Raw genomic sequence first — 26,133 nt, 5'->3', positions numbered from 1 at the left:
TGTGTGTGTGTGTGTGTGTAAAATATGTATACATTGGTTGTTTGGTTGTGAGTGGTATGGACTCAGTCTCTGTCTAGTTTCACTGTTGGCCTGTGTGAGAAAACATCTCCTTTTCTCACACTGTCAGTCTTCCAGTTCGCACGTGATCCAAATACTATGGTGAAGTTAAACAGGGCTTTCATTGGAAGGAGGAACAGACCTTGCGGCATGTGGCCTTTGTGATGTATTCCTTCTTTCTCCTCCTAGCCATGGCTTTCTTATGCTCAGCTCACTTATGTATTCCAAGGCAATTAGTAGTTTCCCACCAGAGAATCTACCAGAAAACAAACCGGAGGCCATTGTTCTTGGAGTATTGATTCCATGGTAGAGGGGGGGAATTCGGGTGAACTTCATCCAGGTCCCAGGCTATAGCCTCTCATAATGTATGTATGCCTGAAGCAACTCACCAGATTGTATATTTAAGAAGCAATATACTTCATTATTACATCATTTTTACACACACACACACACACACACACACACACACACACACACACACACACACACACACACACACACAATATATTTTAAATAATAGAATCATCAGCCCAGCATTGGCCAATTCAGAGACCAATGATCCCTGAATATGTGGTGTAGGGCACTGCCTTATTATTATTATTAATATTAATAATAATTAATAATCTGCATTATTTATGTGTGTGTTCATTAATGAATGTATAGCCAAGAAAGCACTGGGAAGAAATTAACCGCACTATTTTGATACTTGTTAATTATATTATGGACCTGAATGTTAAAATGGTTGTGAGTAATAACATGCATAAAGCAATAGGCCGTTGGGGTCCATTGCTCATTAGCCTGTTTGCCTGATGGGAAAAAGCTGTCCCGTTGCCTATACTGGTCCGGGCCTTGAGGCTGCAGTACCACTTGCCATATGGTAGCAGCTGAAACGGTCCATGGTTTGTCTTTGATCATTGTTACAGACTTTGCTGACACACCATCCACTCTCGTCCACTGATGCTCTGGGGTGTCCGCACAGCCCTCTGCAGTGCTTTGTGGTTGAGAGAACTGCTGTTCCCTTGCCAGGTGGTGATGGTGCATCCAGTCAGGAGGATGCTCTCAGGCATTGCTGAGCCTTTTCCTTTGCCACATGGCCGGTGTGCTCATCATCCCACGTTAGGTCCTACTCCTCTGTGCTGTGAAGTGAACACTTGAGGAAGCTGCCGTCTGCGCCGAAGATGTGTTGATGGCCTCCCACATCTCTTCTTCTACTCCACAATCAGTTATTTTGGTCTTGTTGACGTTGAGAGATTAGCCGATCTACAAGTTCACAACGCGTTGTCGTGACTGAGCTTGCACATTGGCTACCTTTCAACAGATTTAATTTATAATATACAGCAGATGAAATCTTTTGGCGATATTATGCAAAATTAAATTGCGATGAAATTGTGATCAGATGATTATTCAATAATTGTGACAGGGCTATTAAATTGCACCACAATCATGACCTCTTTAGTAGACCATCTAATACTGGTCTGTGGTGTGTCATCAGGACTATTACTGTCAGACTCATCAATGAACTTGGTTGCCCAGTTGGAGCTTTGTGGGGCCTTGTGTTCAGGGACTAGAGGAGGGGGCTCAGGAGTGGACCGGAACTGGAGGAATCGGAGGAACCGGGTCCAACATTGAGGAACTGGAACCGTTTCCGCCGTAACCGGTTGTTATCATACTATGGCCCCTTTTCCACCAGGATTAAACCACCAGTTTGGTTATTTTTTTCCCTGCCTAAAATTGAACCATTTCAGAGTGTTTCCAATTTTCTACAGTCTATGGTTTCCACTGAAAATTAATTGTTTCAGAAGCCTAAAAGTTGGTCCGGAGCTGGAATCAATTAACCAAATAATGGCCAGCCTCAGAGGCAGCCTATGGCAGCCTCCGTGGGTCTATTTTTCCTGTAAGGAAATTGGCGAGGGTCCAGGGTGGGCAATTCTATACTGTAGATTAATATTTGATACATGTGGACAGTGTTTTTCTAGGACAGTCTCAGTCAGTTTTAGACACACTCAGAGGGGCTGCCGCTTGTGCAACAAATCCTTGATCTACAGGATGTGTTAATCAGCATGTCGGCATGCCCACAGGCCTTAAAGCTGGCCATTGGTGGACCAGGAGGGAGTGCGAATCAAAACTGTCAAGTGGGAAACCGCCCACAGATATGGCTGGCGTGCCTCAAGCAAAACAGTCCGGGCGGCTGATAGCGCCGCAGGATCCCACAGTGGATGCCAGGCAGAGACGGAAGCGGCGGTCTCTAATTCTATTTTGATGACACTGATCAAAAACGGGGTCTGACCCCAAGAGTTTATCGCTCCTCTCGCAGGCTCGTCTTTTGTGTCTCACAGCAGGCCAAGTGGTTCCACGGTCACACTCTCTGTGGTCTCAAACAGAGAACATTACTTTAAAGTAGGGATGGGCAACTCATTGGTCATCATATATATCTGATATTGGCCTTAAAATCCAATATCGGTGTTGGATCGATATCAAAACTAGAAAAAGTGCCCTTCTGTGCACAGGTCTCCACCAGGAGGATAGGACTGTGTGAGATGTTTGGCAAAATGTTTAGGAGTAATATAAACATGTTTTTTTGTTTGTTTGTTTTTTTGCAACAATTTTCTTCATTTTGTTGAGGAAATGCAGACCAGATCACTCATAGCATCTCTGAGGATAGAATTCTGGATGAGCAGGACATGTGCAGCATTTTGAACGAAACGGGTCACACGTGAAAACTTTGGAAGGCAATGTTAGCCAATCAGTGTAGAATCTGAGAAATCCAACAGACTCTTCTTGATCACATGACTACAGAGATCATGTGTACGTGTGAGATTTGGATGAAATCTGTGCGACTAACATAAGCAATGTGTTTTGCAGAAATCGGCCTCATGGTGGCGCTATAACCGGCATATGTGGAGGGATGCAGGGACAATGTTTTTCCATGGCCTCTAGGGAGTGCGCATACATAAGTTGTATACAGATTGATGCAGTTATAGCTAAAAACAGGAATTGGCCTGTTATAGCGCCTGCTTTGGAAAAAAATAAGTGGCATGACATCCTCGGCCTAGTGGAAATGTGCGTGTATAATTTCACGGATATTGCACACTGTGTTTGTGATTTGTGGCATTTTGTTCGAAACGGACCAATCATGTGAGCTTTGGAAGCCAATCTTAGCCAATCAGAATGGAAGATGAGAAATGGTGCAGATCCGTGTTGATCACATGACTATGTAGATGGTGTATACCGAATTGTGTGATGTATGGATAAAATGTATTTTGTGATGATGAAGGCTGCAGATTCTATCAATGTTTTCTGGGGAAGCTTTCAAAAGAGTCAACAAGTTGGAACATTTTAAAATTAAAATACTACATTTGTTGGGATATGGGCCAACATTTCAATAACGGTGCATCCCTAGTTTTGGAATAAAAAACCATGTTTTTTTCAGAATGTTTTTCAAAATTATTATTTCTTTAATACCGAATGAGATCATATCAACATCTGTTTATATAGGTTATCGGCCATAACAGCAATTCATTATATTGATATCGTCCAGAAATGTCATATCGCCCGTCCCTACTTTAATTAAAGGCCTCTCGCTTCATGATGGCACGGACGGCATTGTGATCATGGAGGCCACAAAAGAAAGAAATGGGTTTAGGGTCGTCAACGTTTTTCAGACCAAGGACACCTTTAGCTTAGCTGAGAGTGTTGTCCCAGTGCGAGGCATTGTGAGCTTGTAGATCGGCTATTTTTGGCTAATGTTCCCCTCAGAATAGGGATTCAAGGGTTGAAGTGGTTAATGTAAAAAAGAAAAAGGTCCTATCATACAAAGCTTTGGCGGCCCCCCTGTAGTAACTCTTGAGGACCCCCTAGGGGTCCCGGACCCCCCTGTTTAATACCCCAGTAGTTTTAGAGTCTTGACTAGTACAAGTATGGCGCACATCTTTGTCATTCTTGAAGAGTTTTTTGAGTTATAGTGTTGTGTTTACCTCCTCTGAGTTAGCGTGGGCAGACTATTCCTGGGAAGTGCAAGCGTCTCTCAGCCCACACATGGAAAAGTGGTACTCATCTCGCATAAAAAAAAAAAAACTGCCCCAAGTCCATGCTACTGTCAACTCTCACCACAATTTCAGGATTTCCTTTATACAAGTAACCATAGTTTCTGAAGAGAAAGCTTCCAGTTCCTCTCCATTCAGCTCTCTTCTCAATGATGAGTGAGAAGTCATGAGATGGGGAGTTTAGGAGCATGGTACTACTGTACTGTGTATCTATGGTAACAGTATGTGTGTGCGTGTGTGTCTGTATTTCTGTCTGACTGTCAGCCAGCTATCTCCTTGGAACCGCTGCTGAAATCACAGAAGACTGGGCCACTGCTCCTCCCAGGGCACCAGACGCCCACTGACCAGAGGGCTGTCGGTCAAAGGCCAGCATGATGACTCACTAGAGGCAGGCTTTCTGTCTTCACTCACACAAGCATGTTGAGAGATACTTGCTGGTTACTCCATAATACAAGTTTGTAAGTTATGAAGACTTGGCGGGGTGTGTGCACTCCCTCCCTTGATGCTAACGACAAACCTCTGCCCCAAAGTTTCCAGAACGGCCTGTTGTAGCACTACCATGAGGCCTATCTTTGCAGAACACATTTCTTTATATTACTCGTACACATTTTATCCATAAATCACACAAATCGGTATACGCTTATGCTATCTCTATAGTCATGTGATCAACACAGACTTCCGATTTGCTAAGATTGCCTTCTAAAGTTTGCAGGATTGGCAGTGGCACTATTATCCTGGTGGAGACCTGTTCCCCGAGCAGCACTTTTTCTAGTTTTCACTTAAAGTGCTATCTCCATCCAGAATCCAGATGACCACATTTGAGGGAGTGATGATTAGTGGCATTTGCTATTGTGAGTGCTTAGCATGTGATGTCTTTATCGTTCATCGTTCTGTCAACAGACAGTGCTCAGCATTTACGGATAGCATAGTATTATGGAAAATATTAATATTCAGTCAGGGTGAAGTGTTGACAGTTTATTTACGAAGATTCAGGCAGAAACACATGGCAACATACCCCAGGCCATGCAGGGATGGGCAACAGCCCTCTAGCCCCCAGCAGGCCCAGATCACCAATGTATAACCCATCTTATATCGTACACGGATATGAGAAGTATAAAGTACTTTGGTTTCTCTGCCCTATGGTCTGTCTAGTGGGTTTCTGCCCTATTCCCTGTCATAAAAACAAGAGGAAGTTGTCCTGATTGAGCTATGTCTGCATGGCTAGTCTGGCCATAAAGACAATGTCGTCATCAGCATTATGGCCAGTGGTAGATAACACTACTCCAGAGGAATGAGATGCCTAAATAAACACAGAGGCCATGATTGTTTATTGAGTAAGAAATGAAAAATATCATTATTGCTCACATGTCCTCTTTTTTTAATGGATTGTTTATGTTGACCTATTCAAGGATGAGACGAGAAAGGAAGATGCAGTTTGGTTTTGTAGTTTACTGGAGGGTGGTTGAATAGAGTGGGTGTATTGAAGTCATTCAGTGGTCTTTGTTTGTTAAATTGTGAAATTGCTTTTGCGCCTTCATTGTCACACTCTTTGTTAAATTGCGAAATTGCTTTTGCTTCTTCGTTGCCACACTCGCTCTGCTTGCATCTCAAACAGCCCAGAACCGACTTCAACCGAGACACTTTACAGCTAAACGGTTTGGTAACACAGCAAAACATAAAGAAAAACCTTAATGCATCTCTGTGGACCACAGCTGTTTAACACCCTGTCTCATGAAATGAGTTAAAGTCCACAAGGGCTGGCTCTGCATGGCTACATTCGGGTGGAGAAACACAATGAATGAATGTGCTTGTAATAGCATGTCGTGGCATAATGGAAAAGACAGCTTTCGTTACAGATGGTGGTTAGGTTCCTATCGGGAGAAAGAAAATATGTTTCTCTTTAGCCGGCAAGTTGATATAAAGTGGACTAAGAGGGGAGTCGTTCCATCTTCTGGGGGCTATTTTTAGCCAGCCTGTGTGGTTGGTGGATGATAATGGCAGACTATTTATCTCTGATCTATAGCGCCCTCACCCATATCGAGGAGTGAGGAATATCCTCCTACACGACTGTTGTTTTCTGACAGTAACATGGGACAGAGTTCTTTAGTTAGTTAGTTCTCTATCCATTCATTGTGCTCGAGTTTCTTAAGCCTTGGTATGCTGTACTTCATGGGTCTATCACCTTTCGTTGGGCATTTACAGAGTGAAATGAAAATGGGATAAAATTCAGTGTCACGCCTTTCATATGAAGAGATGTCAACGGACGAATGAGTGAATGAAGAGGCTTCAGTCAGTGCTGTTGAAGCTGTTGCTGTTCAAAGCAAAAACTGCAGGCCACAAAGGTGTGAATTAGGGGGTCATTTTTAGAGTCCACTCACTTCAGTTGAATTAGAGGGCTGGGTCAGCACCAAATAAAAAGCGAGACTTTCCTCTGGAAGGAGTCGTTAAAGGCTGTATCCTTCTAAGTCAGGGGTGTCTTGTTAAAAGGGAGAAGAAAAATCACTGACTATACCAGACAGATACATCATGTCTTCTCTCAGCAATATCCCGTTTTGAGAAATTTTCCACAAAGCTAGGGAATCCAAGTTTATGGCGTATAGGTGCTGAAGCCCCCCTAAAACGGAGTTCTTTCCATGCAGCGGTGAACCCTTGCACAAATACTGAAAAGTCCTCGTCTAGAGTAACTCCCTCCCTGCGTGAACCACCCACAGCAGACCTTGTGTAAAAGGAGGAGAGCTGTTGTCTCACTTCCCAGAATCGGCCAGCGTAACCTCTCTGACTCATGCAGGGTGGCCGCGACACTATCCTGGCCAGGTCCTAGCAGACGGGACACCCCCGCTGTTGACCTTTTTATAATAGAGCACAGTCAAGTCACCTAAGCAACGGTGGAACACAAATCAAACCTCGGCTTCCTGGCCATGACACCATAATTCAGACGGCCTATTGTTGTGACCATGCTCGCTGTGCTCAGTAATGAAGTCGTCTGACATCATCTGGCTGCAGCTTGTTGTTCTTTTCTATGTGAGATATGGTCAGCAGTGCAGATGGAATGTGCATGTTTTTAGGTGGAATTCGACGTTAGAGTTGTTCCGATACCAGTACCAGTGTTGAAAAAGCTAGCCGAACGACACTGCCTAAAATGCATCCTATGCCTCTGCCACGTAATTTACTAATTTGTCATTCATAGTAATTCATTCTTTGTATTTTTTGAATGCTTCAGTTGATGTTGCACTGCTGTTTTATACTCCTACTGTACTGTTAACATTAACTGATGCACACGTTATGGAATCGGGAAGGCATTGGGAAGGACCTTTTTTTATCGGTACGTCTCTTGTTTTTTGGGTAGCACTCAAATGTCTTAAATCCATCCAGTGATTGAGCTGTCATTGTCTGGCTGGCAGTGTGTCAGCATTAATCAGAGATCGTAGACAAGTGACAAGTCCAGCAGCAGATTTTATTCGGCACATATCGCATCCAATCCAGGCTTCTACCGTTTGTTGTCTTATTACTTGTGTTCATCTCTGAGCCCCAGTTACCGCGTCGCCGTTCTATCCGTTCGTAATCGATCCCCCGTTTGAGAGCTTGTGTTTGTTGGCTGCCACAGATGAGCATGGAGCAGGGGGGGGGGGGGGACTTCAACTCTGCGAGATCTGACAAACATTGCAAAACGTTTTAATTTGTCCTCTGAGTCTGAAATATGGTAAATGGGTTTTGAGCTCCGGAGCGGTGAGGTCAGACGTGATGAGGTCATGATGCTGTCTGTGTCCACTGCAGGCCCTGGAGCAGAGGAGAGTAGAGCAGCCCCCTCATCCCCTCATCCTCCTGCCCCATGGGGGGGGGGGGGGGGGGATTACTCCCACGGACTCTCAGCTAGCAGCGAGCCTGCCAATGTTATCTTAGCAAGAGAGAGTCATGTAACATCTGAAGGATGCATGTTGTTGCGGTCGGGTGTATCTCCATATTTCAACTTGGTATGTTTGTTTGTTTTGCCCTGCTTTGTCATGCTACAGTCAGTGTCACAGCAAAAGTAGCAAAAATAGCTGATCTACAAGTTTACATACTACGCATCACTGTGTGTTGTGAGGTTGCAGATCTACTGTTTTTGCTATTCTTTGAAAATCTGAGTTAAAGGCGCAGTGAAACGGAAATGGTGAACAACATGAAAATGGTGTTTCAACATGAAACACCGGTCTGAAGTTTCTGAACCAATCAGAGCGTCGCATCCCTTCAGGTGATGGGACGGTAGCTAGGGACGGTAGCTATGCTAGGCACAACAGCGTGGTGTTGTTTGTTTATAAATCAGATGGTCGGCCAGCACAACCAGTTTACTGTTATTTGGCTTATTTCTTCCATATAATGTTTTCAGATACATATTCTAGCGTGATGATTAAGTTGAAACCGAGTAATACACTGTCTGGATGTTATCTGGAATGGAAATAAAAACGGAGGATTCTGTAATCAGTAGCAGCTGTGATGGACGGACGCGCAAATATGGGAAATTAAACGGGTGAGCTTCATTGTTATTGGCTTTTATCGATGTGTATTGTGTATCTCTACACGTCATCACGCAGCACGTTTTCGTTTTAATAAATAAATAATAATCGTTTTTATGGACCTTTGATATAAAAACACACAGAAATGAGAATTTTCAAAAAATGTTGGCATCCATTGTTAGGTATGCCCATATAATGACCACGGATATGGTCTAAAAGTGTGAAAAACGTCTTTTTCATTTCACTGCACCTTTAAAGTAAGTTAGTTAAAGTGGTTACATCTGTCTCTGGGTTTGATAAATATTGAACCAATAGAAAAGCATTAACAAAATATTGTGACTAAATAATAACTACATTTGAGCCATTGGAGCACAGGAGGTACCTTTAAAAAAAAAAAGCACACCTGTGTGAACCGAGTGGTGCAACTCCCCTCTCTCCCCCCCCTCCTCTCTCTCTCTCTCTCTCTCTCTCTCTGCTCTGTCAGATGAGCTTTATTACGGATATCAATGAACCTAGACAGTCAGTAGTTGGATTTGCGTCCAGCAGGTGGCAGCCATGTCACATACTTCTCTCTTTCCAATTTCACGCATGCGCACACCACTCATGCTCATGACGGATACATACATGATACCCACGGACATTCCTGATTGTAGGAGTGGTTGCACCACTCAAAAATTGGTTAACACCCAACAGCACGTGTTGGCGTGTGTGCGCGTGTGGTAATTTATAACTCCCCATAACCCTTCTCTGAGCCATGTTCCAACTTCCAACCCATGTTATCCTCCTCCTCTTAATTAATTTCAGGCAGACTCTTATGTGCTGTGACAAAGGAAACTATTTCACTAACTCCAGTGCCCGGTCCAAATGAGTGATGTTATCCACATTTCTGAGAGCAAAACACGCCAGTGTGCGAGCGATGTAGTTGTGGATTGTGCACACTGCGTAGCCTGGCTGTAATATGTTCCGTGTCATTTCTTGAGGCCTTATCTGCTGCGGGGGGGGTTTTCTTATTTTTAGAGCTGCAAGCATAATAATGGCGATTAGCATCTGATCTCCCAAGGAGCAGGGCTCCGACTGCCAGGTACTTGTGTTGAGTATTGGGACGGCGATCAGTGGGTACTCACTAGCCTGGCATCATGCTGGGCAGAGGGGCTAAGCAGATGGGCCATCTGGTGACTTGCTGGCTTAACCCATTCAAACCGGGAAAGCATCTCTGTAATTTTAGATTTTAACCTCACTTTAACCATTATTTTATTACTTTGGCTATTCAAAAACAGCGAGCTCATAGCGCGCCACTTCGTGTCGTGCTATGAGCTTGTAGAAAAATCGTGATTTTTTTTTTACTCTAATCTTTGCTTCTGGGGGTCCATGCAACAACATATTTTGAGATGGGCGTCCGCAGCAAAATACAAATAATTGTATAAACCTATAATCCTTTTAAGTCTTGACATAAAAAGGTTTGAGGACCACTGGCATATTTCTTTCTCTCCAGAAAACTGTTTGTAGAATCGGCCTCAGATCTTAATGGTATAAGACGGGGGCTGTACTGTTCTCGTGTGTGTGTGTGTGTGTGTTAGTGTGTGTATGTGTGTGTGTCTTGGTGGAGTGGCGTTGGCAGACCACCTGTCTTGTGGCTTCTTCCTTGTTCCTCATCTCTTTCATGTGTGGTCAGCGACTCCATGCCAGTGCAATAGTTCCCTGTTCTTTTTAACCAAGCCATATTTGCCTTTTATATTTATTCTTGCTCATCGGACGCATGCTTGATGATGTAAACAATTTACGATTGTGCAACACTTAAAGCAGCAAGTCAGCAACAGATGTCCTGTGTAACCGTTGCTTTATAGATTTGTATTATTTTGTTTTCCTACCATTGTGAACAATGATGCCATTGTGAGCATTTGGCCATGTCCTTAAAGAGGTATTTCCCTTTAATACACTTTGGGGGTCAGTTCTACTATGACTCTGGCCCAGAGTCCCAGACCATTTGCTAACTGCTATTTTCTCTATTTAAAAAAAAAGTGTTCATTAATTAATTTGAAGTCATGTCGCCCAGCCCTATACTGCTAACCACTGAGCAGTTTCCTCCTACCTGGCAAAGACAGCTCTTTCAGTTTCTTAGCTATTATTATCAGAGAATGGAATTCCTCCCCACCACCTGCCTTTCCACCTTAATGTAACTGACTGACGCCTGTCTGAATGCATTTGGAATTTGATTCTTAGCCTCTTTACAATGATTGTGCATTTCATTCACCTATTCACTTCACTTCACTACACACACACACACACACACACACACACACACACACACACACACACACACACTTCTCTACCTCCTGAGCCACCTCCTGAGAATTGGAATGGAATTGCAGCCTTTTATAACTGCAGTATATTTCTGTGATGTTGTTGTTGTTGTTTAACACTGGGGTGGTGAATCGTGATTACAGAAGTAGCAAGGCCGATGTTGAAAGCGTTGTGCTGAAACTTCCTACAAGTGTACCCTCTCTGGTTATTGCGTCACTGCCCTATCGCACTATCAGACATACGTATACATAGAAACATCTTGGTCTGAAACCCTGTTTTGTTTCCCCCTCCCCCACGCTTTCAGGGTGAAGACTCTACCAGGTCAGAGAAGTTGAGCTCTGCGCTCAAGTTCAACAGGGCCACTTCCTGATGATGACAGTAAACATGGGTAAGTAGTGCTGCATCGCATATACATTACACATACACATGCACGCACGCACATATATACCTACACCTTTAGCAGAGAGACTCTTGTAGGAACAGTACTGCTCAGACACAGTCCGAAAGGAGGGACGGAAATTAAAGTAGCTGTTAACAACTCTATAGACTCCAGATGGCTGTTTTTGTATACATGTCTCTTTGTTTTGCATATACAGTACTGTATACAGTGTGAGTGTGTATATGTATATATCTCGCTTCTCACCACGTTTTTTATGTTTTAACAAGAAATACAAAAATAAATTGCGATTATATTTCTACTGTATATTGGCTGGGTTACTGTATATTGCATCCCTCTCCCGTTCTCTCTCAATGTGTTGATTGACCTCTGGTCTTGACTTCACAGTTCACACTCCCTTTATCACTCTCTCTGTCACTGGTCCAACTCTGGCCTGGCTGACGTCACACACACGCACGCGCACACAACAAACACACACACTTTCCAAACAATACCAACTTCCCATGTTGCACTTGCACGTACACAGGACCTTGTGGTGAGGGGAGCTGTCAGCCTGGACGTGCTTTTCTCACACTGACCTCAGTAAACAACGGTAGAACGTATGATCAATATCTATTGGCCATTGTTTTCCATTCAAACCCCAAGCCACAGCGAATGAATTATGCCCCGCACACGTATTACCCACACTGAGCTGCTGTGTGTTGGCGGCGCGCTACAGGTGTTTATGGCTGTCACCATTACACATTTAACACCCTGAACGCTTTGGGTTATTTAATCCATTAAATCATAGCGCCCAGCGATTTATAGCAGCGAAGCACATTTAGCGACGGACTGGATGTTATCCCGGATGTGGCTGAAGTAGCTAGATATAGCCAAAACACTCTTGGGGCGATCGACAACAACGGGAGGTATGATTAATTCTATCGCGACTAGCGACGGGACAACGGTGGGCCGTCTAACACATATTGGACGGAATTATTTAGATCAAGAGTTATTCAAGTGTTAAGATTTTCCATCTCGTCGGCTAAACAGGGGGGGGGACATTTTCGATGACGTCCCACTGTTGCTGTGGAGCCTGTGGAGCGATGCGATCGGTTTTGTAATCAATAATGTCTGTCCTTTTGATCAATCTCCGTATTGAGCGCTGGGCGTTACTAATTGATAGGGCGGACCCTAATTGGAATGTTACAATTTGTATATATATATATGCAAATTGCACAGGGCAGATATGAGAAATAACAAAATATATATTTTTTTATATTTTTGTCTCCAATTTTCTTTTAACAAAATTGCGGAAATACAGGTAGTTTATGTACAAGCTTACTACATGTCACAAAGTAATGTGTTGTAAGCTTGTAGATCTGCTATTTCTGCTGTTTTTGAAAAAATGTTTGGAAACGATTCACGATTATTTAAAAATAATTGTGATTATATCAAATAATTGTGATTGTGGCGATTATGTAATAATTGTGACAGGCCTAACCGTGTTGAGTCTGTTGACTTCTTCTGTTAACAGATGACGGTCTCCAAAATGGGCTCGGACAGCATAGGAACTCACAAGGTATGTCTTGTATCCTCTGACTGCACTGAGCCAGGCGGAATGTTCATTTACATTTTGTTTGACTCGTTTCCTACAGATAAATATTGTGAGCTTGTAGATCTGCTATTTTGCCTCTTTTATAATATAAATTATATTTTGGTGATTACTTTTGATGCAGTAATGGTATTTTTTCATTTAGTCTTTTTTTAGGTCTTAAAAGTCCACTTTACTGTCCTCACCAAAATCATGACCCACAGGTTGAGAACCACTGGTATAACCAACCGTCAACGTCGGGTGGAAAGTTTCAGGAAATGGAAAGTGTTTCCAATGGATCTAATGTTATTTAAATGGACTTTTTTGAGAAAATAACAAAAGCTATCATATCAGATCTACAAGCTCACAGCGCATCGCATGGCGATGCATTGTGTGGCAGGTTTCTGCCCGACAGCAATGGTACTATGCACAAAACCCTTCCAAGACCTCATAAGGTCTGCATTATTTTAGCACACAGTGAAAAACACCAACACAGCCATAAGTGTTTGTTTGCACTATACCTTTTGGACCGCTCCAGTACAGAACAAGTAAAAACACATACCGTGCAACTTCTCAGCCCACCCAGGATTAGCCTGGCATGGCCGAGGGCTTTCTGGTTTTTTTTGCACCGGCAGATTCGATCTTACCTCGGAGCTGAAATGACCGCAGTCAAACATTAACTCGAGCGAGTTAATCTCTTCAGTCATTAGGTGTTCAATTAGGTGGATCGCCAGTTTCGGTGTGTAGTTCAAAACCTCTGCTTTTCTTTTAAGTATATTTCGATGCCAATGCTATTGTACATGAGTACAATTTTTAATACAAGCCTATATCTATCACTATATGTATTGATACTTTTACAAACATACTTTTAAAAAGCAGAAAGCACCACTGCTTTTAACCTCAGGCTTGTGTGTGTGTGTGTGTGTGTGTGTGTGTGTGTGTGTGTGTGTGTGTGTGTGTGTGTGTGTGTGTGTGTGTGTGTGTGTGTGTGTGTGTGTGTGTGTGTGTGTGTGTGTGTGTGTGTGTGTGTGTGTGTGTGTGTGTGTGTGTGTGTGTGTGTGTGTGTGTGTGTGTGTGTGTGTCCATGTCCATGGTGTGTTCTGTGTGTGTTCAGTACAATGCTGTGCGTCAGAGCCGTGGCAGTGAGCTCAGGGACTGCCTCTGCAGCTTGCTGCTTCAGTGAGGACACAGTTGGCCCTGGCTGTTAATCCTGGCGGATGCCTTTGCCATGATGTGTGTTTTTCAGCACCAGGAAATCCCCTCTATGTCTTCATTCATGGGGCCTGTGTGTGTGTGTGTGGGAGCAGAGCGAGGCAACCTGCTTCACATGCAGTGTCTTTATTGGTAATAGGTTTCAACAATTTAGTACAGTTTGAACATACAAACTTTTTTTTTCTCCCTCACCCCATCCCTCCCCCCAGTTTTATTTGCCGTTTTTGACGACATTATGCACAATTATATTAACACTATCTCAAATGTATGTAGCACTTGTCTATACCCAAAGACAGACAAAAACCAACAAAAGAAAAATGACCGTATTAGGAAAAACACTAAGAAAACTAGAAAAGGTTTTTTTTTTTTTTTTTTTTTTTGAGAATAATAAGAGGGATAATAAAAGTTACAGGTATGGTGTGTGCGATATTAATTGTTTGATTACCATAATGACGGTAATCATTAAAGGACCACTTTTCAACCTATCTTCATATAATAGGTCCTCACTAATAATCATGATAAAATGACACGTTTTTTTCTACTCGGTCTGTGTCACATAGGAGGGCTGTGGGCAGTTCAGAAACCCACCCAACAGTGACATCAATGGAGAATCCAAGCTAATAGAAACTGCAGGCTTTCTAGTCCTGAAAAGTTGCAATGCGAAAATGGAAGCCATCATTCTCACAATAATAAACCCTGTTAGGGTCCATTTGGTTCCATTTGTACACAGTTACAGTTACAGACCCATAAGGGTCCATTTGGTTCCAAACCATCATTTCCCTGGGGACCCCCTGGAACTGCCTCCAGGACCCTGGGGGTCCCCGGACCCCGAACCCCACTTTGGGAATCACTGCTCTATGTAATCTAATCTTTATAGTCTGATAAACTATTCTCACGTAAATAAATCTTGTTTAAAAAACAATCTGCCTAACGATGATGTCACTGGTGGTCGTGGACGGGTTTCTGAACTGCCCACAGCAGAGTGAGTGTGTGTGTGTGTGTGTGTGTGTTTGTGTGTGTGTGTGTGTGTGTGTGTGTCCGTCCAGTCGTTAATGTCAAAGCAATGCTGTTTATGCACTGTCAAATAGGTTTAGGCCTACATCTATTCTAAGGTGGCATATACCTGTATAGACATATTATCCTGCTCATTACTGTGCGGAAATTTACATTAATCTTCTTGTTTGAGCACGAAGATTCGCGCGCACACTGTGCGGCCCCCCACACACAATAATTCTACAGTTGTGGCCCCCGGCCTAATCTAATTGAATACCCCTGCTCTAAAGTATTCAACCAGTGTGTGGTGGAGTCTGTGGACATTCTATTCAAAGTTTTCAAATGTTTTAGCTGTAGGCATACAGTGTCATTTGTACTTGAACCATTCATTATTTAAAAGATGGTATTTCAGGCAAATATTGAAGTTATTAAAAAAGAAGCCTATCCATCATTGCCGTAGGAAAAAAAAGAAAAAAAATCCTTGCTACCCATCCTTCCCATGAAAAAAATAAAAAAATAAATTCCTTGCTACCCATCCTAACCACGAAAAAAAAAAAAAAATCCTATCTACTCAGCCCAAAAATGACAGCCAATCGGAAACCAAAGTTTTTTTTTGTTAGGCCTTATCACTTTCAACCTGACTAGAATCCCTATTTTGGATGTTATTGCGAACGCAGTGAGCCACTTACTATGATTGCGAACGCAGTGAGCCACTTACTATGACAGCAAGGGCTGAATGTCTGTGTGTGTGTGTGTGTGTGTGTCCCGCTGTTACACCACCCGCCCGCCACCAGAGGGCGCAGCTGTAGCACACACACACACACACACACACACACACACACACACACACAGGGCGCAGCTGTAGCACACACACACACACACACAACCACACACACACACGAGCTGCGTTCGCTTCCCGCGTTTGCGCGTCTTACTTGTACTGTAGGTGGAAATTGTTGACGATTTGTTTCAATAGGGTTTAAGTGGTTAAAATAAAAACAAATTCTAGTTAAAGTTAATAGATTAGAAAATATCAAATCGATTAGAAAACATCAAAAACGACAAAATATATCGGTCAAAGACATCAGTAATCTGTGGACTAGGATTCTCCAAAATCAGGGCCGACACCAGACCCAAAAAGCTGGCATCGCTCGGGCTCTGATAGTTGCACAGTAAAGGCTTTTTTAATGCTATAGCTGCCCCTTTAAACAGCATGGGCTCCCAGCGTGTATAAACATCCTTACTGCAGGTTTGCGTTTCCCACTGTTCTAGTTCCTGTGGTTTGTGATTGCCGAGTTCAGCCATCGACGTTAGATGCAGCATAACCACTCTCCCAAATTCTCAACCCCACGTTTTCAACCTGTAGCTAAAACAACCAATCTCTAGTTCCCGACTCTCATTTCATCCATTGTTCCGCTCAGAGGCCGCCCAACCTTTGCCTTCTTAGACAAAACAAAAAACAAAAGAAAAACCTGTGATGATGCATTGCTGAGCAATCAGACTCCATTGTGTGCCGTGGCCAGCTTGACGTAGCTCTGTGGAAGTCATAGGTGACCTGAGGCGCGATTCAAAGGCAGTAAAGCTTCTGATAAGTCAACTGAGGTGACGCAATGGGCACACAAGGCAGGAAGCTTCATATGGGGTACGTGTAGATATTGACATGATACTTCATCATCATACAAAGAGGTTGTTCAAGAAACTCCTTTTATCCAGTTTATTTTGGTCATAGAATGAACATTGAATGCAATGATTTCATTTGATCATCATAACTTTGCATTTAGACCAAAAAGGTATAGGCTGGAACCTGTGGCTCATTTTTCCTATCCTATCCTATTTTAGTTTATTGTCCAGTGTGTCCCTGGCTTGTGCAGCCACACACACACACACACACACACACACACGCACGCACGCACGCACGCACGCACACACACACACACACACACACACCTAGGAACCCTAGGATGCCACGCCACCCACTTTGAGAAACCCTGGTATTTAGTAAACATACTGGGTGGTGTTGTGGGTGTGATTCCCCAGTTCCCACTATGGTCTGCAACTATCCATTATTTTCTTAGCGATTATTCTATCCATGACTTGTTCGATTTTATCAAATAATCGAGATGCTCATTGTTTCATATATTGACGACTGACGAATCGCCCCAAAAAACAAATAGATTTTTTAATAAACCGATAATATGATGAACCACTTAAGCCCTATATTCGCGTCATGTTAAGCTTGTAGATCTGCTATTTTTGTTATAAACACCCCTCTCCCCCCAATCAATTATTTTATTTTATCAATTTATTGGCGATTTAGTTGAATGAAGTGTTGTAGCTGTAGTTTCCAGTGGGTTGGTGGTTGTGGCTGGGTGATGTAATACCTTTATTTACAGTCATACAGTCACAGCAGCGCTGTCAACCAACCACGCTATTTCCTCACAGCCACTGACTGAGCAATCCCCGCCCTCATCTGTCTCTCTCTCTCTCTCTCTCTCTCTCTCTCTCTCTCTCTCTCTCTCACACACACACACACTCCCCTATTCTATCTCTCGCCCTCTGTGACCCTGCACTATCTTTCTGCATTCATACAACGCGCACACACACACACAAACACACACACACACACACACACGGACACACACTACAGGCCTCTGTTGTTTGTTTTGTATCCTTGACTGCCGGTGCACACTGCAGTCACAGGAGAGCTGTGAGTCTGTAGAAGTCTGAGTGAAACAACAATTTTCACCAGAGAGGGCGAGGGAGAGAGAAGGGGGGAAAGAGAAAGGCTTATTGTTTGTTATGTTTGGTTATGAGGTGGAGTTATTAGCGTTCACTATTTCCATTTCCATTATTTGTGATGTGGTCTCTTTGGCTTACAACCCCCAACCCCCCTCCCCCGCCTTTCTTAAGTTTCTTTAATGACTCAGCGAAGTGGATAATGATGTTCTATTGTTGAATCAGATCCTGAATCAGATCCTATCTACGAACGCCATGGGTTCCTGAATGAATCTCTTTCCTTATCTCGCCTCGACACAACAACGGTCTTTTAGAATCTTTATTCATCATCGGGACAGTGTGATTAACACCATGACATTAAAAGCTTTATTCTGATTCTGTGTCTCCCCTACAATTGCCTTGGAGGGGGGAGGAAGTCAAGTCAAGTAAATTGAAATTTAGGGCCAAATCAAAAGAGAATTTTACCTAAAGGTAAAGGCACTTCTTAAATTGTCTACCTAACTTGATAATCTTGCTTTGTGAAATACTTCAAAGGTATTGATTCATCCTTTTCAGTTTCAGTTCAATCTATCATCAGGCCAATGTTTTCATTAATCTGTGGGACATAAACTGCTAAACATTGATTAGAAAAAAATAAAAAAAGCAAGTAACATTGAACATTGTGAATGCAGCATAAAGTTGTGGCAGGATCCGTCATGTTCTAGGACCTTTAATGCTTGTTGTAAAGGCAACTTCTCAACAAAAGAATGCCAGTGAGGGATATGGTGTGAAGCTCTTTCCAACGCGTGGTGATGATGACAGTAACTCAGGTCGTCTCGTTGAGTGCATTTAAAAAGGTTTTATTTTTGCTTGCAGGATGGATAAAGCATGACATAAGCCGGGTACTTAAACTGTAACTTAAACAATAACGTGATGCAAAATAAACCAAGGATAACTCAAAACAATTGAAAACAAACAAAACACGCACGGTTGAAAAACTGTGTGGCTTCCCTGTGGCGTTTCCCAAAATCCCTGCTGCCGTGCACCTGTGACGCATACAAGTAGGCTGTGCCTGTGATTGGTTGAACCCGCCTATGCCCAGGTTGTCATAGCAACTTCAAAAGAACTAAACCACAATATAAAATCATCAAATTGGCTACAACACTTGTGTTAGGAAACAATGTGGGTTACATACACCAAAAGCTGGACATAGCACCCCTAAAATATTCAAATGGATCCTAAAACATACTGGAGGGAGGCTGGGATGGATGTGCTCTTGTTTTCAAGTTCCCGTTAAAACAAAGACGTACAGACTTTTACCAACTGAAGGCTTGAAAGGGAGTCTTGACTAATACCAATTTGAAATCACTGTCCATTATGATGACACCAAGGTTGGTTACAGTGGGCTTCAGGCAGCAGAGTTATTGTCATTGTCAGCAATATTTGGTCTAAAAATCATGACCTCAGTTTTTCCCTTGTAAAAACTTCAAAACAATTAAGGCTGCCCAGGCTTTGATGTCCTTGAGACTCCAGCAGTGGCTTCGAAGTCGTATTATCTCTTTTCGGAGGCATCTGCATAAAAATGGAAGGAAATGCCATGTTTTTTCAAAGTCAACCCAAAGGGGAGCCGTTAGAGAGAGAAGATAATCGGCCCCAGAATTGAGCCTTGTAGCGTAACGGTCTGGGCACCGGACTGGTAATCCAGTCGCAGTGTGCCGCGGGTTCGACTCCCGGACCCGACACGGCCTTTACTGCATGTCATCCCCCCATCTCTCTCCCGTTTCCTGTCAGCCTACTGTCTGTCCCTTCAAAAATCAATAAAAGGCGTAAGCCGCAAAAAAATATCTTAAAAAAAAAAAAAAGAATTGAGCCTTGGGGGACTCCACAGAGTCCACATGGAAGGGATGCTGAAGTCGATGTAGAGCCACCACTATCGCACTATCGCACAAAAAGAGGAGAGGGTTCCCAAGGAGGCAAGAATCCAATGCAAAAACTGTTCAATGTAAAAGGTAGTTTGAATGCATTAAAAATAAAATACACATACAAAAATGGCTAAAAATCCTAAGGCTACTCGGCAACAATTTTGTTCTCTAAAAACATGTTGCAGAGTAGTCTGTGTGTGTGTGTGTGTGTGTGTGTGTGTCCCATTTTTGTGTTTGTCTGTCTAGACAATCCAATGACATACTACATGTCAAAATGCACAGTGGTCTGGTCTCCGTCTTCATCGGATGTTTGCATCGGATGTTTGCTTCCTAGTATGCGACATACGTCTGTAGTATAACATCCTCAATGTTACCTTCATGTATCCTCAACAGAGAGAGAGAGCGCCGTACACACATGTTACGTGTGTGTACACACTGTCTGAGTTATAGGAACACAGAGCACTGTGTATATTTAGGGCCTGTTCAGAAAAGAGACAGTGACTCAGTTCCTTCCTGTCCATAGTGGACAGGCCTGGTCTAACGGTTAGTCATCTGCCACTGATCTGCCAAGTCTACTCACCTCTGTGTGTCCCAGCAGGGACTTTCTCCACAGTGAAATCCTCAGTGGTCATTCAACCCTGAGGGTGTACATATGTAACTCTGAGTGCACAGATCCATCCACAGGTCCATTTGGTTACATTTCACTCTCGGGCTAACCTGAGAGTGTACAAATGGGTCCATTCGATTTTGGTTACGTTTTTTCACTCAAGCTGCAACTATAGAGGAGGGAGACCACTCTAGTATCTGTAATGCAAAAATGTTTGTAATGCCGTCAACCGGCAGTGCACAGTACGGCGGCATTGTATGCCTTTTTGCTTAAGCAAATGAACAAATCCGCCTGGGTGACGGCAGACTGCTGGGCGAGCACTGGCACTTTGGCATGGGGGGGTCAGATCAACATATGGAATTAATTCTGTACTAGCCATATATGGAGCGTGTCTTGAGTGTACATAGTTTGATGACGTCCTATCAATACAGAACAGGAAGGACGGGTGCATGGGGAAGGATCAACATATGGAATGTCAGAACAGGTCAGCACCATATATGGAGATCTAAGGGTTTGAGGTCAGATGTAGAGTTGCTGACCGGCTCCATATATGCAGATCTAGGTTGATGACCCAGTCTTCTCCATGTATGGTTATCCAGGGTTAGATTAGGTCAGTGTCGTGATCTTCATATATGGAGATGGCCATATATGGTGGCATGACATGTCATGCACGAGGCGTGACTGACTGACATGAAACGCAGCATGATGTATGATGATGTCACATGTAACATGACAGTAAACACATTGTTTTTGTTATTGTGTTTACTGTCATCATGTGACATCATCACATACATCATCACCGCTCACTTCAATGTGTGATTTTTCTTTTTTTTATCTCGTAATATTTTATGAAATCCCCGACACTATCGCCACAAGATCGACATTGAGGAATTTATGAACACATATTGTGATTATTAGATTTTGTGTGCAAGGCCCAGCCCCGCCTTCCACCAGTGTGAGCAACCAACACGTTCAAATATGTAGCCATTGTGTGTGATTACTGTGTGATAAGGGGAGAGAAGCTTTGTGTGGCAGATAAGCGAGCGTTAAAAGTTTCCATCTTGAGTGATTGTGTGGTTGTTTACATTGCATCGCTCTCCCGTTATCAGTCTTTACGTCTTATCTCTTAAGCGGCCGATGAGAGCGATGATGAGAGACAATGGAGGCACTGAGGAGAACCGTTCTACTACCTGTTCAGTTTCTCTCATCAACATCATCACTGTCAAACATCCCACACACACCAACATCTTGGCGATGGGTACAGGCTTTAGTACAACGCATGTTCGGGAGCGACGGGTGATTTCCGCATGTCAGACCAGTCAGATCTGCGTGTGCATCCCCTGGGCGATATGACTTCAAATCAATATCACCGTTATTTCAAACTTTTGCCTCGATTATAATTAATGAGACAAATCAATTTAGTCGACCATCACATTTTTTGTTTGAATTCTTTCATGTCAATTCGTTGACGTATATTAGGAAATGGAGAAAAACAACTACTTATTATTCAGTTATAAGTCTGATATTAATACTGTGCACTGTGCTAGGTGGCATTATGCTTTGCACTTGAATGGCTGACTTGCATCATCACCAGTGACCCTACTCAACACAACAGGTTCCAACTAAGCCATCGGGGCACAGGAATAATTCCACAAAGGAAAATGAGGGCAGCTTGACAGCTTTGACAAATCCTTTGTTGTTTCGGCAATTAAACGTGACGAACAGGTCTAAAAACGTAGGATGTGACGGTATTGTGCTCAGGGCCATAGTCTGTCTAAAACCGGGTTTTAGCTGGTCTAAAAGTGAAAGTGCTCTAGGCTTAGTTTGGATGTTGATTACCGATAGCTGTTGTTTTATTAATGTCTATATATAGACTGTCTGTCTATTTTTATATGGACCCCCATTTGAAAAGATACACCAGGGACCCTCCATGAGAGAAGATCTTTACGGCTCTAGCAGTTATTCTCAACCCGTTTAATTTCAACGACCCCTAGTTTGACATGAATTAGTCTACGCACCACCATTTAATGGCATTTATATCTCTGGGACCCCCAATTTATATTGTAAAATCAATGTTAATTTAACTCTGAGAGTGTACAAACTATCATTTAGCTGGGGACCCCCTGAAACTCCCTCAAGGACCACTTTGGGAACCACTGTTTTAGTATAATAGCCCTAAAAATGCTCAGTGGGTATACATTACACACTGGTATCGGATCTGCCTTTCTGTCAAATCTCTCTCTGGCTGGGCTGGCGTGGGCTGACGTCTGGCCTGCTGGAGTGTTCTTGTGACATTTCTTATCGTGTCCCAACGCTACATGAATGGAGGGAGTGTGCTAAAAGGGACGCCATTCCTGCCTTTTCACTCCCGCTACTATAACCATGATTAACAAATAAGCGACATAGATACTGTAGGTCACCTATGTACGTACCGTATGTGCTCAGTGAATGGCTGCTGTTTTCACTGGCAGTTAGTGAATGTATGCCATTGTTTTTCTCTGTACTGTACACTAGTGTACATGACCCCAAGGCAAAAACACAAGTGTGTGTGTGTTCGTGACATAGCTCACATTTTTTAGGACACCGAACTACACGTCTAAATGGGGCCAATGTGTGTCCTCAATTTGTTTTTACTGTAGTCTTATAAGTTCATGGTTAGGCATGGTTCTGTTAGGTTTAGGGTGAAGATTGTGAGTGTGTGAGGTTGCTGTGAACCCTTGGTAAACTCAGCCTAACTAGCTGATCTTGGTGACTTGCTGCCGTTTGCCGTTAGTGCTGTGCAGGTGGAAAACACATTTACTGGATTGAAAATGCATGTTGGTGCATCAAAAAAACCTTCAGGGTTGTGCGCTGCATGCTAAGACATATTTTTTATTCATTTTTGTACTTGAAGATAACTATTTCCCCAATTTCATAAGTTCTGATCCTTATCCCAACCATTAAACAATGGATATAGAAATGTAATAAACTGTTTTATTATCAGAGGCTCCTGGCACCTTAGGCTTAGTTGACCTGGTGGCCATTTAGGGGTGCAACGGTTTTCGGTTTAAAACCGAACCGTTCGGTACAGCATACACGGTTCAATGCGCTCTAATGAACCGCGCTATTTCGGTTTGCATTAATTAATTTCTTACAGCTGCGAAGAATGTATTTCTCGGTCACACACCGGCCTACTTAGAAGTCTAGCACTCTATCGGTCACACACCGTCCTACTAAGAAGTCTAGCACTCTTTCGGTCACAGAAGTGTAGCACTGTCGGCCCACCCCCTACACCCCCCCCCCCCCACACACACACACACACACACAGAGAGACGGCATGATGAGGAGAATCCACTCCAGCCCTCGTCTTTCTTGGAATAATTATTGATCGTCATACACAGAGACACACACAGCGGAGTAACCTCGCGCCAACAGGCTTCTAAGCACGGTCTTTGTAAATTTGTTCAGATCTGATTCTGCATCTGCACTCGCTGTTTGAGTGCTAATTAAGAGGGAGAGTGAGAGCAAAAACAACCCTAAGCAGGACATTAATTCCGTCAGAAAAGTCCCAACAAAATGTCCAATCCATGACTGTAGATAGAAGCCCTTCTTCTAATAATATAAGCATAATATCCTTAAATCCTCATGTAGACTTATTGTAAACTTTTGTATTTTTCTGTGCGACACGAGTACACGACGCATTCATGTGTGAATCCTCCCCTCCCCTCCACCACTCTCCTCTCCTCATGTGCTTACTGCCCCGTGTGAGCGCAATGTGTGGGGGCAGCTATGCTAACCCCCACACATTGAGCTCAATGTGTGGGGGCAGCTATGCTAACCCCCACACATTGAGCTCAATGTGTGGGGGCAGCTATGCTAACCCCCACACATTGAGCTCAATGTGTGGGGGCAGCTATGCTAACCCCCACACATTGAGCTCAATGTGTGGGGGCAGCTATGCTAACCCCCACACATTGAGCTCAATGTGTGGGGGCAGCTATGCTAACCCCCACACATTGAGCTCAATGAGTGGGAGCAGCTATGCTAACCTACGTGCACTGCGCTCAATGCTGTGCCTACCTAGTAGTATCTTGATTGAGGAACGAGGACATCCCTACCTGGTCATCCTCTGACGAGGAGGAAATCCCTTCGCATCCATCGTACTGTAGAATGCAGTGTTTCCGGCGGGTGCTGTTGTGGTTGTAACGTGATGCAACCTGCCGTCGTTCCCCGCCAAAACGGGGGCGTTTACGGTGCCACAGGCGTCCAGGTCAACAACCTCTCCTTTCATGGCGTAATGACTGCATGCAGATAATTGACTCCATTAAAACGTCTTGATATGGTAATGCATGATGTGCTCATCTGCATGATTACCCCTTTTGTACTTTGTACTGTGTGTGTGTGTGTGTGTGTGTGTGTGTGTGTGTGGGTGTGTGTGTGTGTGTGTGTGTGTGTGTGTGTGTGTGAGAGAGAGAGAGAGAGAGCTGCCTTGTTGCTAAGCTCCAGTCTCTTGCTGGTACGAATGAAGCAGCTTCTTTTTTCTTCTCTTCACACTGAGGCAATAATATATTTTCAACACACGGTCCATGCTTAACCTCTGACTCCCCCTATTTAAGTCAATACACTTTGTACATACTCAGCGTAGAAAGCCCCACATCCCAGCTGTGTCAACTTTGATTTGATTTTGAATCTGTCAGTGTGTGGTGAAGGGGTCGGGAGCTTGCTCTGTGTGTGTGCGTGCGTGCATGTGTGTGTGCGTCTGTGTGTGTGTGTGTGAGAGAGAGAATCAGTTGTCTGATTGAGACTGAGCAAATCTGAACTGAAGCACTATGCTCTGTGAATTTCTTTGCTGATATAACGTTAAATGCTACTTCCAAGTTCTTAATGGCCGTGCAGCAGGCTGGAATCACAGGTTGGCCCCTACCATAAGCTTTGCACACACACATACGGCACAAACACATATCACACACACAGGCCCGTTTTTGCATTATTAAACACCCTTGCGCTTTCATAGCCTTTTGTATGCAATGTACTGTACAGCGTTCCAAGGCTTTCCGCAGTGCAGACGTTTCTCTCTACCGCATCGGTATTTGTTGCCTTAATTCATATCTCGGAAGTACTGATGGAAATTAGGGAAATGGAAGACAAAGCTCTAGACCAAGTGTATGCAACCATGTCTTAAAGATTGACCTGTTCTTATTTTTTTGGTCAATCGTGGAGCTATTTGAAATGTGTATCCTCAATTAGTTTTTTACTGTAGTCTAATATGTTCATGGTTAGGCATGGTTCTGTTAGGTTTAGGGTGAAGATTGTGAGTGTGTGAGGTTGCTGTGAACCCTTGGTAAACTCAGCCTAACTGCTGGTCTTTGTGACTTGCTGCCGTTTGCTGTTAGTGCCGTGCAGGTAGAAAACACATTTACTGGATTGAAAATGCATGTCGGTGCGTCAAAAAAACCTGAAAAGCTTACTCCAGTGCACCATTCGTTGTAGTGTAGGTGTACCATGCATGCCATGCACGCCATGCACGCATGCACACACCCATGCACACACCCATGCATGCACGTACATGTATTATGTAAGGCAAGTACACCTGCAAACAGGGCTGTCACGTTTTCAAAAAACCTTCAGCTAATGTTTCGGGCCCATTCAGGGTTGTGCAGCAGCAATTTGAAAACACAGACAAAAAAACATCCATTCCTATTCAGTATTGATGCCAACCTTCGTTTAGTTATGTTCAGGCTTACTGGTTTGCATGCAAACCTAAACAAAATAATCACCAGGGAAGTGTGGCAAAAACATAATTGGGCTTTTGTGTTATTAAATCAACTTATTCAGTGTTTA

General features: G+C 43.4%; 1 protein-coding gene across 2 annotated transcripts in view; it reads left to right on the top strand.

Annotated features, from left to right (window-relative positions):
* map3k22 (mitogen-activated protein kinase kinase kinase 22) overlaps positions 1 to 26,133 on the top strand; it is a 70,276-nt gene that overhangs the window by 1,023 nt on the left and 43,120 nt on the right. The window contains exons 2-3 of one of the 2 annotated variants that reach the window (XM_083778037.1): positions 11,199 to 11,282; positions 12,808 to 12,852. In XM_083778037.1, the coding sequence (XP_083634163.1) occupies positions 11,264 to 11,282; positions 12,808 to 12,852 (64 nt within the window). In that variant the 5' untranslated portion in view covers positions 11,199 to 11,263. The remainder of the gene's footprint in view (positions 1 to 11,198; positions 11,283 to 12,807; positions 12,853 to 26,133) is intronic. The other variant, XM_083778038.1, reaches the window with a different exon arrangement.

Source organism: Protomyctophum parallelum (genome assembly GCF_964188405.1).
Source record: "Protomyctophum parallelum genome assembly, chromosome: 12".
Lineage (NCBI taxonomy): Eukaryota > Metazoa > Chordata > Actinopteri > Myctophiformes > Myctophidae > Protomyctophum > Protomyctophum parallelum.
Note: the sequence above shows the minus strand (reverse complement) of the source record. Positions and strands in the feature narration are given on the sequence as shown.